General features: G+C 37.4%; 1 protein-coding gene across 1 annotated transcript in view; it reads left to right on the forward strand.

Annotated features, from left to right (window-relative positions):
* LOC143228012 (putative carbonic anhydrase-like protein 2) overlaps positions 1-17,925 on the forward strand; it is an 83,819-nt gene that overhangs the window by 21,865 nt on the left and 44,029 nt on the right. Inside the window, exon 2 of the mRNA XM_076459358.1 lies at positions 16,293-16,340. Within this exon, the coding sequence (XP_076315473.1) occupies positions 16,293-16,340 (48 nt within the window). The remainder of the gene's footprint in view (positions 1-16,292; positions 16,341-17,925) is intronic.

A 17,925-nucleotide genomic window follows, 5' to 3' on the forward strand; every position in this document is an offset into this window, starting at 1 on the left:
TATATTGATGTCAGCAACCAATTTGTTCTGCATTTACTGATTTCACCATGTTAAGACTCTTAACCTGTTCAGTGCCGTAGACGAGATAACTCGTCCAAGCCGATCGGTAACACAGTGCTACGGACGAGTTAATTTGTTTTCAATAATACCTAACTTCAACGCTAGATGTCAGAACCATACATGCATTTGACCTACTTACAAATTGTTTCACTTTCGATCCAAAATGGTGTCATAAAAAAGTTACAAAATAAAGAAGCATTAGAGTTGTATTGTAGCAACTGAAATACTTGGCAGTCAACAGGTTAAACTCGGAGCAATGAAATAAACGTAAATATAAAGCAATTTGTTGTTACAATTTTTCTTGTAGTGTTCACCAACGAACCTCCTGATGAAATAAACAACGTTGATCTTTCATAAACCGTCTTCATTTCTTCTAACTCGAACAAAAAGCTCACTTTGTTTGTCAAAACGTATTAGCAAAATATATAAAAATTTCGTTTTTGTAAGTCTTTTCGTAACATATATTTGTTTGCCCAATGAGTTATAAATATTAATGTGGAATGATTATCTAAACCTGTGTTCAACAGAAGTTTCTGGGTGTGTTTACTTGAAACTGGCGAACGGCTGAACCGATTGTCACCAGTCCTCGCGTATACCCTGAAATTCCACTGAGGGCTAACATGAGGGCGTCAGATTCGAAAGTCAACGCCTACGTCACCTACGGGAGCCCCCGCGTCTTCCCTGTGCTTTGTATCTGCTTATAATTGGTAAACCGTTGAACCGATTGCCATTGCATCTTGCATATATACTTGAGTGGTACAGGTGAATCAGAACTCTGATCCACTTATGTCATCTCTTCTCAGGGATCTCTGTCTTTCCCATACGTAGTTAAAAATAGCTGATCAGATATACATTTATATTTAATATCCTAATTCACTGCACATTAAACCTAGATTAATTTTAACACAAATTTATTGGTAAAAGCTTTTTGTGTTACACTTTAATTTGTAAATAAATATACATAGGCGGGGATTGGACCCATGATGGAACTCTAGTTTTCGAAAACATTGGTCAAGGTTTGAATCTGTGCGATGCCACAAAACATGAGCCACACAGTAAGGGTTACAGTCAATTACTTATCATGGATTTGGAGAGATAGACTCTTCTATAGTGGTTCAAGATCGGTGACTGCGCAGATGGTCATAAGTATTTAATAAAATATAGAAAAATAAATATATATAAAAATAGTTTAAATTATGTGCTATAAAAACAAAAGAGTTATGGCTAACGCACAAAATATATATGTGAAACAGTTTTAGGCCTTTTTATTGAGGATATGAGAAAGTACAAAAAAAAGGATAATACAAATAAGTGGAATATGATGAGGGTGTATGTCTTCCTGGGAGTTTGCCCATCACTACCACGCCTTTACTGGCTAATGTAGTAAATGTCTAATAACCTATCAGTTATATCGAAGTCGACGCATGCGTAAACACCGAACATACAGAAACAGAGTACCATTATTACCGACCCCTCGTGTCGTGTGTTTTAAGCTTACAGTTGTTTTGTGAATATTTCAAGATCAGTGCTCGTGTAAACGAGGCTTAGCAAGTCGTGCCTTCCACTGGAGAACTGACCATTGTTATTTAACCGTAAATATTTGGATCAAATGTTTCAGTAATATCCTACGTGCATCAACCACTCGCTCGTAGTGAAGCTGGAGACGTGCATATTAAAACTGCAAGGTGAAAAAATAAAATAAGGTGTCTCGAGTCTAGCGCTCTAGAAACTGTAGTGTCAACAAACTTCTCAGCTATATCACGAACCGTGTTTGTATAAATTTAATATCGTTGCTTGATCAAGCTAGTTTAGCCTTAACGCCACCACGAACTGTGAAAGAAAACTATGGTTGTGATACTCTAAAATTGGCCCTGAAGATATGTGAACATATATCCATACATATGGCTATCGTAAGGTTTGGAAATTATAAGGAAGTTAGATACAGTGGTACTCTTTCTCACGTTCTAGTGTATTTACCCCCTCACTCACTCACACACACACTTTATTTATCACTTTTTAGCGTTTTCTTTCCTAGCATTCATGGATAGTGTTAAAATTCATGGTTCGATCCCTCCAGTGGACGCAGCACAAAGAGCTCACTGAGCAGCTTTGTGGTTAAAAATAACGATGTAAAAAGTAACAATTGTACAAATAATTCCAATATAATGTGAGAGATGCTTGTTTGTTTGTTTGTACCCTAACTCCTCCTATGACTTTACATTTGGACCAATCATATTTGGTTCACTCAAGTAAGAATGATTCGGGACGTATTAAGACAGTATTTTGATCTTAAAGTGCACAAATTACGTAGCTTTAGTTGTGACTAAGTATTGATCAGTGTGTGGGAGTGGCCACTCAGTACTGATGGGATAGTTACGTGGATTATACATCACTTACCTTCAACCATTACTGACATAGCTGGGACAAAAACAGAAACACTGTTTATATTAATGGGGTTTTCGAACCCCATCAAACATTTGAGGGACTACTTTTTTTCGCACTTTGTGTTAACGATATATTTTCTAGAGTGTTTGTGTTTTTTTTAAAGCAAACCCAAATCGGACTCTCTGTTGTGTCCACAGAGGAGAATCAAACCTCTGATTTTAGCGTTGTAAATCCGTAGACTTATCGCTGTCTCAGCGAGGAAGTTTCTCTAAAGAGACACACTTATAGTAAGTAATATTTTTAAGTCACGTCTCACTTATTGCTTGTCGATTAAAATAAACTAAAACAGGAAATAAAATTATTCAAATAACCAAACCCAATGAGCGTGAACAATTCTATCCTTACGTACGTTCAATCTCTATAGTGCCACGGGCAGATTCCTGGGGAAAGGCTTTCACGAACCTCTAACGGGAGCATCTGCTGGTAGATACAAATTTATAGGTCTGTACTAGTAGGATATCGAAGATGTTCCATTACTGTTTACAAATGTTTGCGATGACTTCCACATTCCAATCATATATCTTTTCGTGATTTATCTCGTAATCGCGTTTGACAGACAAATCACGATATGGTTATGATGACGTAACTTTTATAAGATTCTGGATATGTTTGTTTGTTTGTTTTTATTTCGCGCAAAACTACTCCAGGGCTATCTGCGCTAGCCGTCCCTAATTTAGCAGTGTAAGGCTAGAGGGAAGACAGCTAGTCATCACCACCCACCGCCAACTCTTGAGCTACTCTTTTACCAACGAATAGTGGGATTGACGGTCAAATTATTACGCCTCCACGGCTGAAAGGGCGAGCATGTTTGGTGCGACCGGGATTCGAACTCGCGACCCTCGGATTACGAGTCGAATGCCTTAACACTTGGCCATGCCGGGCCTAAGATTCTGGAACCTACACTGTTTGTTTCTTCAAGATTTACACGCCGAGCTACACAAAGGTTTTCTGCGCATATACGTTCCTAATTTTCAGATAATAGACAAGAGGAAAGGATGCCACTCAACAACACACACCGCCAACACTTGGACTACTGTTTTCTAATGGAAGAGTGGGATGTGCTTGCGCTATCGTAATGTCTGTACAACCCTCTAAGTACAAACAGAAGCTGACAACATATAAATACTATGTTCAATCTTTAATTCAATATCGATCTATTTATGAGGAAATTGTGAACTTCCAATAACCTCACTGATCCATGACGCTGCTATTTTATAAAAATGGATGATCAGAAGTAACGTAATCATATCATCCAAATTATGAATATGATATGTATTATTGTCAGAATCTAACCTACGTATATATTATATATATGAATTATCAATACCTGCTATATATATATATAAATATGTGGTCGTGTGTGTCACGTCACGCTATGATTAATATCTCGAAATAGGAGAATCGTGTTTGTGTTTTTTTTTTATAGCAAAGCCACATCGGGCTATCTGCTGAGCCCACTGAGGGGAATCGAACCCCTGATTTTAGCGTTGTAAATCCGGAGACACACCGCTGTACTAGCAGGGGGCGATAGAAGTGTCAAAACAGCCAAAGTGTATTTATCCAGATATAATAGCTCGATTACTGTCTGCTCATTACGATTTTAGTGAGGGAGTGCACGGAAGCCTTATAAGTGTAGTAAGTGTTGAGATCATTTAGCCTACAGTCAAATGAATGAAGTTTATCATAAAAATAAAGAAATTATCGATGCTATTATAAATTTAAAACTTAAATCGTTTCTGAATTGAACTATTTTCTGTTATATCACCAACATTTTAAATAAAAAAAACAAAGATATTAAATTAACCCAGACTCTAGGTTAAAGAAATCAACAAATATTTTTCTAGTTTTGTTGTCTCCGCATTTCATCTTATACTTTCAGTACACAGACTAACAACAATATTATAGTTTACACTTTTGTTACAAAGTAAGATGATATAAGAGCCATTGTTTGAGTGTAGTGTTACCCACAATGCACTGGGTTTTTATGTATTATAATTTGTTAATTTAACAGACTTTCACCATTAATTATTACATGAATACGTGACAAATACAATTTATGAAGGATCATAATTTTGATTGGCTCACAAAGGAGTTTACCGACCTTTGACCTTTTACCAATCTTTGACTGTCTAGTTGTTGACCAAGTTTGATTTCATAATATTTATTTGTTTCAGTTAAATATGAAATGTAAAGTTAGGGTATACCATATTGTGGGGGTGATAGTACTCGACCGGTAACTTTTGAAGGGCTCGTCAAATATAAGGTTTAACGATGTGTGAGTACTTACATTCAGTTTTTCTGTTTCTTCTGTTTTACAATGAAATACATGACTTCCCTGATTTACAATGGATAACACTGCTTCCCTGTTTTACAATGAAATACATGACTTCCCTGATTTACAATGGATAACACTGCTTCCCTGTTTTACAATGAAATACATGACTTCCCTGATTTACAATAGATAACACTGCTTCCCTGTTTTACAATGAAATACATGACTTCCCTGATTTACAATGGATAACACTGCTTCCCTGTTTTACAATGAAATACATGACTTCCCTGATTTACAATAGATAACACTGCTTCCCTGTTTTACAATGAAATACATGACTTCCCTGATTTACAATGGATAACACTGCTTCCCTGTTTTACAATGAAATACATGACTTCCCTGATTTACAATAGATAACACTGCTTCCCTGTTTTACAATGAATTACATGACTTCCCTGATTTACAATGGATAACACTGCTTCCCTGTTTTACAATGGATAACACTGCTTCCCTGTTTTACAATGGATAACACTGCTTTCCTGTTTTACAATGAATTACACTGCTTCCCTGTTTTACAATGGATAACACTGCTTTCCTGTTTTACAATGAATTACACTGCTTCCCTGTTTTACAATGAATTACACTGCTTCCCTGTTTTACAATGAATTACACTGCTTCTCTGTTTTACAATGAATTACACTGCTTCCCTGTTTTACAATGAATTACACTGCTTCTCTGTTTTACAATGGATAACACTGCTTTCCTGTTTTACAATGAATTACACTGCTTCTCTGTTTTACAATGAATTACACTGCTTCCCTGTTTTACAATGAATTACACTGCTTCCCTGTTTTACAATGGATAACACTGCTTTCCTGTTTTACAATGAATTACACTGCTTCCCTGTTTTACAATGGATAACACTGCTTTCCTGTTTTACAATGAATTACATGACTTCCCTGTTTTACAATGAATTACATGACTTCCCTGTTTTACAATGAATTACACTGCTTCCCTGTTTTACAATGAATTACACTGCTTCCCTGTTTTACAATGAATTACACTGCTTCCCTGTTTTACAATGGATTACACTGCTTCCCTGTTTTACAATGAATTACACTGCTTCCCTGTTTTACAATGAATTACACTGCTTCCCTGTTTTACAATGAATTACACTGCTTCCCTGTTTTACAATGAATTACACTGCTTCCCTGTTTTACAATGAATTACACTGCTTCCCTGTTTTACAATGAATTACACTGCTTCCCTGTTTTACAATGAATTACACTGCTTCTCTGTTTTACAATGAATTACACTGCTTCCCTGTTTTACAATGAATTACACTGCTTCCCTGTTTTACAATGAATTACACTGCTTCCCTGTTTTACAATGAATTACACTGCTTCCCTGTTTTACAATGCGTTCTGTAGTTTGTTCTGGTAATGTATACACCAGCTTAATCCGAAGTTTGTATCTAACTCATCTCTTTGTTTGGTATATTCTCCCTGTTCAGAATTACGTGCCACAAACATAGATAGATTCTACCTTTCAATACCAATACTTGCTGTAAACATTAATAGATTCTATCAGTTAGTCATCAAAATGAGCACATTTTAGTCGAGCATATTAAATTCACGGGCCCGGCATGGCCAAGTGTGTTAAGGCGTGCGACTCGTAATCTGAGGGTCGCGGGTTCGCATCCCCTTCGCGCCAAACATTCTCTCCCTCCCAGCCGAGGGGGCGTTATAATGTGACAGTGAATCCCACTATTCGTTGGTAAAAGAGTAGCCCAAGAGTTGGCGGTGGGTGGTGATGACTAGCTGCCTTCCCTCTAGTCTTACACTGCTAAATTAGGGACGGCTAGCACAGATAGCCCTCGAGTAGCTTTGTGCGAAATTCAAAAACAAACAAACAAACAAATTAAATCCAAATGTCAGTTGTTTTGTTAATTATGAACACTACATTCATTGGTTGGTTGTTTGGCGTTTTGTTCTCGCACAACAACTGGGCTGTGCTAAACAAGTGCAGATATGTAAAAATAAAGTTATTATAGTGCAAAGAAACCTGCAAACTGTGAATGTTAATAAGAGGTTCGTGAGACTCAGTGTACAACCTGTGGACTGGAGACAAAGAAACCTGCAAACTGTGAATGTTAATAAGAGGTTCGTGAGACTCAGTGTACAGCCTGTGGACTGGAGACAAAGAAACCTGCAAACTGTGAATGTCAATAAGAGGTTCGTGAGACTCAGTGTACAACCTATGGACTGGAGAAGTGTGGAAAGCACCCGTGTAGAGTAGGATGGCGAATATGGTCCAACATCTTTAAGGCCTAGGGCCTGACAGAACCAGAGATAAGAGACCAATAGTTTAGATTGAACCAAATGAGGGCACGATAGATCTTGGACATGGAACTTCAAACTACAACCCAAAAGGTCGAATCAGGTGATCCACGGTGAAACGCTGTCGACAGAAGTCATACTGGGTGGGCGAGAGGAGGTTCTTTGATTCAGGAAATAAAAGAAGACAAGTATTAACCTTCCTCTCTAAGACCTTACAGAGACTTCTAGTCAAAGCAGCTGAACGATAATTAGAAAGAATCTTGGGACCCCTTCCAGGCTTAGAAAAAGGTAAGACAAAAGCCTTGTACTAAGCATCAGGAAGAACGTTCTCCTGCCAGATGCGGTTAAAAACAACCAGAAAGAGAGCGAGAGAGGTGGAACAAAATCAGCCAAGTCTGATTGATCAACTGCCAACCAATATGATCGAGCTTTGATTATGTCAGTGGAAAGAGACGAATATAGTCATAGATATGATCAGCCCAAGAGGAAAGAGGTAATCGCTCTGCCAGAGAGTTTATGGCCAAGAAGGCGTTCATCAGCACGTTCCTGGTCATTGGGGAGCAGAATGAAAAGGGAATGGGAAACATAACTCTGAATGACTATAATGACCATTCTAATCTGGTTCCATCTAATTTAGTAACTAGTGATAGAAGACATGCTAGTTGTGAATTTAATCCGTTTGGCTTTGACATCTGATCTGCCGGGCCCATTGGAAGGCAATATGGTTTCAATCAGTGGGATACTTAAGAAGTGTATCTGAGAATTCCGAGGCTATTGGCAGGCTGAAGGCTACCCTGGACGAGGACACCGCGGGAAACATGTCGAGGTTTTAGGAATAGAATGAACAGCTGTTTGAATAATGCAGTCAGTTACTGCCTCCATGCAGTCAGTTACTGCCTCCATGCAGTCATTGAAAAATGATAAAATAACTATAGCAGGATCTATTTCCAAGAAAGTGGTGAAAGAAATCCAGTCGGTCTGGTTCAACTTCCGGGTCGGGTAGCATCGGTTAAGACCAGTCTTATTCAAAACTGTAACTAATTATCACTCTCCAGCAAATTACTGTCAACCCTCAAAGGAAAACGAGAGAAAAGTGAAGTGTAAGAGACAGATAGATCAACAATAGTAAAAGATTGGCTAGGTGTGTGAAAATACGTAAAGTAACCAGTATATAACCGAAATGAAACAGGGGACAATATCTCACGAGTCTCATTGGCTAAGTAGAGTATACATGTCCATTTCGACCCTAGAATTACCAAAGAGACTCCCATTGGGTTTGACAGAATGAACACGTGTATTAACCCTGGAAGTACTAGATTAGGTACAGTATAGATGTGTGTCTTAACCCTAGAATTACTAAAGAAATTCCCATTAGTTAATGTAGAGTATATACGTATGTTTTAACCTTATACTTACCAATGGAACTCTCCTTAGATCTTTAAGCACATCTTACGAAAGTATGTGTAGACCAAATTACGTGTGTATCATTGGCTTTTGTTGGTTATAAGATCCATAACAACATAAAAGTCATACAATATATATATATATATATATATATATCATCGATATTGCATTCAGTTGATCCACTAATTACTGGTGTCGTCACCTATTTGACGTATTTGACATAAAAACAAGTGAATTTAAACAATTTTGTTAAAGGTTTAAACCAGTTCTTCATAACAGACAGGAACATAAAATTTATCAAAATGGTGTAAAAAATGTTGTCTCATTCTATAATGATTGGTACAAAAACAATTGAATATCTCAAGGATCAAGGGAGAATGTCTTTCTAAAACTCTCTACAACGTGCGTCAAGTCATTCACAAAAAGAAATGCCTAATTAATATCCACTTTTGGTCAGAATGACTCATTGACTTAGAGTAAAAACTAAACGTTAATCTAGTAATCGCTATATCTAATGAAATATCCTTTTCTCACATTCTTACTTACAGTTTGTTACATTTCTTGTCAACGACATTTTCGGTCATAAACCCAATAATGTTTCACTAGGTTTGGCCAACTTATGAGATGTTCGTTATAGCTTAATTTACATCTGAATATTCCACCCAATAATGCTAATTAAATTAACACACAAACAGTAGTTGTGATATAGTAATGCGCAGTAATTTTTGTAGTTATGAATCGATAAAATAATTATTTTTTAAAATCAGTTATGACGCGTTTCTTTCTCACTGAGATATCGCAATAACTGCGCGTGTACCTAGAAAATGCAAGAGAGATTGCAAGTTTTTTAATCTACTGTGGAACGTGCTCTGTGCTAATTGTATGTCTAACAGAATCTGGCACAGAGCATCAATTATATTACGTCTCAAGCGTTTTTACTAAATAAGACATGTATACAGACTTCAAATTCCCAGCATGTTTCGTATGGCTTTCAGGAACTAATAAAATCAGTAAATTAAACACCGGGAAGACTTAGGTCGATATATTGAACCTTAGTTCGCGTGACTTCTCTATCCTCTTCCTATTTTTATCGTTTAATGTACATTTCTTTTGTAGCAATAATTATTCCTCCAATAAACACTCAGATTTTCAAGTATTGAGGGATTGTCGCGAAAGAGATATATTTTCCCTGCTTTTTAACTAAACAAATAACTCGCAAAAAGATTTAAAATTGATTCCCCTAAGTGAACCATCCGAGATTCTATTTTTCTCTCGACCTTTATATGCTCATATGTAAATATATATACAATAACAAATAATACAAATACATCTAGTTTTGTACAAGCAAACCTCAAAACGTACATTTGTTTAGTAAGACTGAAAAAAGTATTGAAAGTCAATCGTTGTATTATGTTTGTTTAGTATCTCAGCGACAGAGAGAGTTCAGCACCTCTCTGTATTTATCTACAGTCTCCTTTAGAAGTTTTTGGTTTGTTTTGAATTTCTCGCCGAGCTACTCGAGGGCTATCTGCGTAAGTCTTCCCTAATTTAGTAGTGTAAGACTAGAGGGAAGACAGCTAGTCATCACCACCCACCGCCAACTCTTGAGTTACTCTTTTACCAACGAATTGACTGTAACATCATAACAACCCCGCGGCTGAAATGGCGAACATGTGTGGTGAGACTGGGGTTTGAACCCGACCCTCGGATTACGAGTCGAGTGCTTTAACCACCTGGCCATGCCAGGGCCTTAGAAGTTTTTATTACCTTTACTTTTTCCCAACCTGCACTTCTTTATAAGAGTAAATTGTTTAAAAAAAGGAAACTTATTTTATATTAATTACAATCAGTCGAAATAACAATAAAACTTTCATAAGAATTTTACAATACCTACTCGAAATTGGCCCGAGTTAGTAAAACAAAAAGAAACGCTGTAATACACAGACATACACATGTACTTTGTTATTATTTGTGCTAATAAGTTCCCACTACCATTCTATGTCTATAGAACACTCAGGTTTGGTGAGGTTGTTGCTAAACACGAAGCTTTACATCGGACTCTCTGCGCTCTACCCACCGTAAGTTAATCTGAGGGTCGCGGGTTCGCATCCCCGTCGCGCCAAACATGCTCACCCTTTCAGCCGTGGGGGCGTTATAATGTTACGGCCAATCCCACTATTCGTTGGTAAAAGAGTAGCCCAAGAGTTGGCGGTGGGTAGTAATGACTAGCTACCTTCCCTCTAGTCTTACACTAATAAATTAGGGACGTCTAGCACAGATAGCCATCGAGTAGCTTTGTGCGAAATTTAAAAACAACCAAACCCACCGTAAGTATAGAAACCCTATTTTTAACATTGCCTAACAAGTCTTCAGACTTACCGTTTATCTACTGGAGGAGGGGTAGTGTGTTTTGTGTGTTTCTCTTATAGCAAAGCCACATCCGGCTATCTACTGAGTCCACCGAGGGGAATCGAACCCCTGATTTAAGCATTGTGAATCCGTAGACTTACCACTGTACTAGCGGGGGACGGAGGGTGGGGGCAGAAGTTTAAGACCTGTATGTGATTTGTTTGAATGGGAAATAGTATGTGAACATAAAAATAACATACTGTAACACATTTAAGGTTTTTTATTATTATTAGATGCCCCGTAATCACTTCTGATGAGCTGAATGAACATAAACTGTCAAGAGACATTTCAGATATTACCGTTGTTTTAAGAATTCAGAGGAAAATGGATTTTCCTTTTAATGGTAATCATTACTTTTACTCCTGTTTTGTTAATGGACTTTATTAGGTTCTTATTTTTATCAGCTTAATGCTCTATTAAGTTAGCGTTTTAGGAGAATTGGAAAATTCTCAACAAAAACTCTTAACTATGCCTTCTAATCTGCTTATTTTTACACACAAATTTATGTTCAAACAACAAACAATTTGAACGTTTTCTGAGTCATTAAAATCACGGTTTTCATCAAACAGAACAAAATGCACAATTGTACTTTAATTTATTTATTATTTTATTTCAAGTACCTCTCCAGGGCCACATATTTAACTTCTTCAACGTTTTTTAAACGTTTTTTTTTCCTAGTTTTAACGTTGGAGACGCAAAATGGGTAAGAAACGTCACGAACGAGAATGGATAACATGTTAAACCAGAAACGCAAACATCTAAATGTATGTGCGTTTATCGCAGTCAGTCAGTAGATGGGTTTGGTCTGGTGTGTTTCGTTTTGAATTTCGCGCAAAGCTACTCGAGGGCTATCTGCGTTAGCCGTCCCTAATTTAGCAGTGTAAGACTAAAAGGAAGGCAGCTAGTCATCACCACCCACCGCCAACTCTTGGGTTTCTCTTTTACCAACAAATAGTGGCACTAACCGTAACATTATAACGCCCTCACGGCTGAAAGGGCGAGCATGTTTGGTGTGACAGGGATTCGAACCCGCGACCCTCAGATTACGAGTCGCACTACTGCTGAGTCCAGTAGATGAGTCTAAATAACAAAGGATTTGGGATATAGCATATTACTTACGTCTCGTTTCTTTCCATTTTCATATCTCGGTAGCTTATTACATTCTTAAACTAAAACATGTAATATCTAACTCAATGATGTAAGACGACTCTCTATTAAAACGATCTCCTCTGTATATCGTCACTTGTCACTTACTGCCATCTAGAGTGAATTATTTTTCATGATTGTTCACATGACACCCGTAAATAAACACTGTAGGGGGGCGGGCGTGAACGAAAACGATCAATATACAATTCTTTCTCCTATTTTTCTTGAATATCATTCATCAACTGCGGGTTCTTCGAAGTCTTTATTATCATAAATTATATTTTTAGGCAATTTAATTTCCTTTTTATACATAAAACGATGATGAATCATTTATAGCCAATATACCGTACAAGAAATACAATTCAAATTCACCGATTTCTGGTAACACGAGATTACTTTATGATGAGTGGCTGAAGATAAGACGTTCTTCTGTTGTGAACAGGAGTCTTTACAATTTATTCCAAGTGCGTTTAATTAATGTTTGAAATGCAGTTGCTGAATGCATTATTTATTCTAGATTTTAAAATACTTGAATTAGATTGGGTCGTTTAATCCATCTTAGAACCAGGTGGGTTAAGGTGTTCGATTCGTAATCCGAGGGTCGCGAGTTCGCGCCCAAGTCGCGCCAAACATGCTCGCCGTTTTTCAGCCGTGGGGGCGTTATAATTGGACGGTCAATTCCACTATTCGTTGGTAAAAGAGTAGCCTAAGAGTTGGCGGTGGGTGGTGATGATTAGCTGCCTTCTCTCTAGTCTTACACTGCTAAATTAGGGACGGCTAGCACAGATAGCCCTCGTGTAGCTTTGCGCGAAATTCAAAAGCAAACAAACCATCTTAGAAGTTAGTTTTATCTAACTTTAAAGGAAAAACGGACCCCAACCGCAAGAGGTGCATTTTTTAATAATATTTCAAATAATACTGATTCTCAGATTTTGTTTCATCTGAAAATGACATTTATAGTAAACAATGGTAATTTTAAAACCTTTCTATTATATTCATAAAATTCAATTCTAAGGTAATGTAGTCCTGCTACCCACAATTCCCTAATGACCGTCAGTAAAAATGTAACATAGGGTAGTTCAAACATTAGTTGTCCCAAATTTAAATTCTTACTGTGTTTGTAACTTGTATAAAACTTGATTTGCGCTGCTAATACTCGCTATCTCTCCCAGAATGAGAATGTACTTTATTATCGTTTGTTTTATTTTGTTTTTTTTAATTTTGTGCAAAGCTACACGAGAACTATCTGAGCTCGCCCTCCCAAAGTGTAAGACTAGAGCAAAAGCAACTAATCATCAACACTCACCGCCAACTCTTGGGCTACTCTTCTTACCAACGAATACTAGGTTTAACAGTCACATTCTATGCCCCCCCCCCCACGGCTGAAAGGGAGGGCATGTTTGGTGTGACGAGAATTCGAGCCCGTTACCCTCAGACTGTGTGTGGAGCGTCCTAATCACCTGGCCATGCCGGAGCCTACTTTGTCATAACTATATAAAATATATATATATATATATAATAACGTTTTATCTGTATGAATAATGAACTAAGAATAGTGTGTAAAGAGTCTTCATCTTTAACAGTCGTACAGCACTAAATTTGGGGTTCGATTCCCGGAGCATATACAGTACAAAAATTCCATTGTAGCTCTGTAGTAAAACGAAAACAAAACATTTCTAGCTGAAAAACCTCAAACCATCTATTAATAAAACCCCATTGAACATCCAGTTTAAAAGAACTGATCACCTACAAAGAGACCTTTTGCTTGTTTTATTATTAAGCACAAAGCTAAACAATGGGCTATTTGTGTTGTGCCCACCAGGGGTGTTTTGAAACTCGCTTTTATGCGTCATAAATCCAAATACTTACTGGCGAGGCGAAGAAGCTTAATTATGAAATAATTAGCATACTGCTCAGAGATAACTAATTTTTGGACCGTCCTTTAGAATTGTCAAAAGCCCTTATATATTATACGTAACCAAAAGGGAATTTTAAATACATAACAGTGTCATAGTTTATTCCTTGAAGGCAACTTTTAACAAAATGTTCAAAAACTTCAGATCGGACATAGCCAAGTGATTAAGGCATTTGACTCGCAATCTGAGGGTTGCGGGTTCGAATCCCCGTCACATCAAAGCTGCTTGCGGTTTTATCCCTATGGAGCATAGAATATGACGGTCAATCCCACTAATCGTTGGGATAAAAGAGTAGCCTAAGAGTTGGCGGTGGGTGGTGATGAATAGCCGACTTTTTTTCTCGTCTGACCCCATAAATTAGGGACGGCTAACGCAGATAGCACTCATGCGGCTTCACACGAAATTCAAAGACTTAAAATCTCGATGTTCTACTGGTAGATATATATATATATATTTACTTAAGTATTCACTAAAGATAAAGAGATAAGAAAATTTAATTGTTATGTTAATCAATAATGGTTTTAATCATTAGTAAAATAATAGGAGGGAATCCTCAATAGCCGCGACTCTTAAAGTTCTTTCAGACAGGCTTAGAGTAAATTAATATATCAAACGTTTGTTTCCCCTTTTCTCTTCACTATAATTTTGTGCATCAGCTTGAGGTTCTCGTATAACTGATTAAACTTCATTACACATCAGAATCTCCATCTACCTTTGAATGTCAACCCTTTAAGCCAGATTAGAAGATATTTATATATGAGTCGAAAATATTTGACCTCCTCAGTGCAAATGTGTAATTAGATCTTAAAATGGTCAAGAGATGACGCTGATATGAGCTAAAAGTTTGTACTTGAGGTAAAAAACAGTGATAAAGAAACTGAGATTCGCTCTATGAGCCATTATGCCGCAGCTAAAAATAAACTTACTTGTACAACTTGGCGGTTTATCGATTAAGCAACTCACAAAAAAATACTGACAAAACTCTCTAACCGATTAAATCTATCTTTACTTCACTGTGAACTGTCTAACTCAACCGTATTTATAATCTAATTCTTCTAGATATTTCGTAAAATCTCTCATTTATTAAAAATTAACGTGATGAAACTTCCGTGTAACAACTAAACCACCAAATAAAAATGTAATATATATTTTTGTTTTATTATAGAACAAAGCTAGCATTCGGTTATCTGTTGTGTCCATGTTGGAAAATCGAATCTCGGGTTTTAGAGTTGTAAGTCCCTAGACTCATCGGGGAGCATAGCTTATAACAAATGTGAGTCATTAACAAGCTCACGTATGACAATTGTTAAAGTTTGAGAAACGAGTCTTCGCAGTAGAACAAGTGCAGAGAGCTTCTAGCAATATTGAAACACGTGAAACTATATATATATATATATATATGCATAAAAGATGGAATCTTCAATAGCCGCGACTCGTGAAATACTTTCAAGCAGGATTAGAATAAATTAATATATGAAACCTTGTTTTGTTTTGGTTTTGAATTTCGCGTAAAGCTACTCGAGGGCTATCTGCGTTAGCCGTCCCTAATTTAGCAGTGTAAGACTAGAGGGAAGGCAGCTAGTCATCACCACTCACTGTCAACTCTTGGGCTACTGTTTCACCAACGAATAGTGGGACTGACCGAAACATTATAACGCCCTCACGGCTGAAAGGGCGAGCATGTTTGGTGCGACCGAGATTCAAACCCACGACCCGCGGATTACGAGTCGAACGCCTTAACCCACCTGGCCATGCCGGGCCTGAAACCTTGTTCTCTGTTTTATTATAAACTGGTACTCCAGTATCTGTTAAATTAGAACCATTAGTCCTTCTGGGTAAACCAGTACTTCACTATTTATTAAATTAAAACCATTAGACCCTTGAGTATCTGCTAAACAAAGACCATTAGCCCATCTGGATAAACCAGTATTAAGACACTAAAAAAAGAAAATACCTTCCATTATACAATATCTTATTATCATGTTTTGACAACAATTTAATATAACCGCTCGCTAGTACAGCGATATGTCTCCGGATTTACAACGCTAAAATCAGCGGGTCAATTCCCCTCGGTGGGCTGACCAGATATCCCGATGTGGCTTTTCTATAAGAAAAACAGACAGTTTAATATAAATTTTAAGGGGATTGGCTGAAATAACAAAGGTAGGTTATTAATATGGACGCAACATGTTGAAGTGGTTGTAACTTATAATTTGTGTATCTTTTATTTCACCATACAGTCTTATAACCTTATTTATATAACTTTTAAAAAAATATAAATTTCATTATTTCATTTTCCAGTATCTAGTGGAAGCTGGGAAGAATGGTGGACGTACGAAGGAATATCTGGTAAGGTGTTTTTTATTCCGAGTTTTTTTTCCTCAGATTCAGTAAACAACATTTTAATACTTAAAGCACGTGATGTTATTATTTATGTTCTAATTTTAATTTAGTTATTACGAAGTTTCTGAGACATGCTATTTTTGAAGTGTACGTATGGTGTACTCTTACACGTTTATTTAAAGGGGCGCTCTTTAGCATGGATGTCTGGAACATAAAAAAAAATAGAGTCGTATGTATTCCAGAGGTCTCTAGTGAATTTCGTCTTTTCTAAATGAACTCTGCCCAGCGCATCCACTCATTCATTTGCTGCTAATTTCCTTTCATAACATGAACAATTCAAACATAGTTTGAGTCTCTCGTTTGTATTACATCAAATTAGTGTTAACTTTAGAATGTTCGTGGTGCTATCTCATGCTAAGAGTGATACAAAATGCCCTCATTTCACTTTAATAATTCAAAGGCATCTAGCAATAAAATGGCATATGTATTTAAATTGGAGATAATCACATTACAAAAAGCTAACTGAATCCGGCACGCAACTTGTCTGGTGTCCAAGGGGACACGACAACTAGCGTTAGTAGTAGTAATACGGAAACCCTCATCTTTTCTTACAGTACTGCGAAGTATTGCAGGGTAAACACTTTTACAGGGTACTTTCTCTGTGTCGGGGAAACGCCGATCGACAAAAGTACACATTCATCACGCAGGCTAAAATCAGCGCGCGTAAAAGTAATCATCATCAACTTTGGTGATTTTTCATCCAATCAGGATTCTTCAAGACTGCATAGGGCCGAAACGTATAAAAATAATTGATTAAGTGACAGCCACAGGCCATTTACTATTGAGTTATATTCAGGTCAAAATGGTTAAATACATTGTTGTTTTTAGCGCAAAGTTGCATGATTGACCATTTGCACTCTGTTCACCACAGGAATCAAAACCCAGACTTTAGCTTTCTAAGTCATTCTACTTACCTCTGATACATCGGTGAGTATTAATTAGAAGTGACCAGTGGGGAGAAAGTAATATTTTCTGTTAACAAAGTATGTTCAGATTTAATTTAACAAAACTCTGCTGGCCCGGCATGGCCAGGTGGGTTAAGGCACTCGACTCGTAATCTGAGGATCGCGAGTTCGGATCCCCGTCGCACCAAACATGTTCGCCATTTCAGCGGTGGGGGCGTTATAATGTGACGGTCAATTCCACTATTCGTCGGTAAAAAAGTAGCCCAAGAGTTGGCAGTGGGTGGTGATGACTAGCTGCCTTACCTCTAGTCTTACACTGCTAAATTAGGGACAGCTAGCGCAGATAGCCCTGGTGTAGCTTTGCGCGAAATTCAAAACAAACAACAGAACATTTGTCTGTTTGTCTTCATTTGTATCTGGAAAGTTGTCAAGAGAACTTACACGTAAACAACATTTTCAGTGTGTACACATTATGGGCGTTATAATGTGACGGTCATTCCCGCTATTCGTCGGTAAAAGCCCAAGAGTTGGCAGTGGGTGGTGATGACTAGCTACCTTCCCTGTAGTCTTACACTGCAAACTAAAGGACGGCTAGCGCAGATAACATATCCACGTAGTATAATATC

This window comes from Tachypleus tridentatus, chromosome 10 (genome assembly GCF_004210375.1).
Source record: "Tachypleus tridentatus isolate NWPU-2018 chromosome 10, ASM421037v1, whole genome shotgun sequence".
Lineage (NCBI taxonomy): Eukaryota > Metazoa > Arthropoda > Merostomata > Xiphosura > Limulidae > Tachypleus > Tachypleus tridentatus.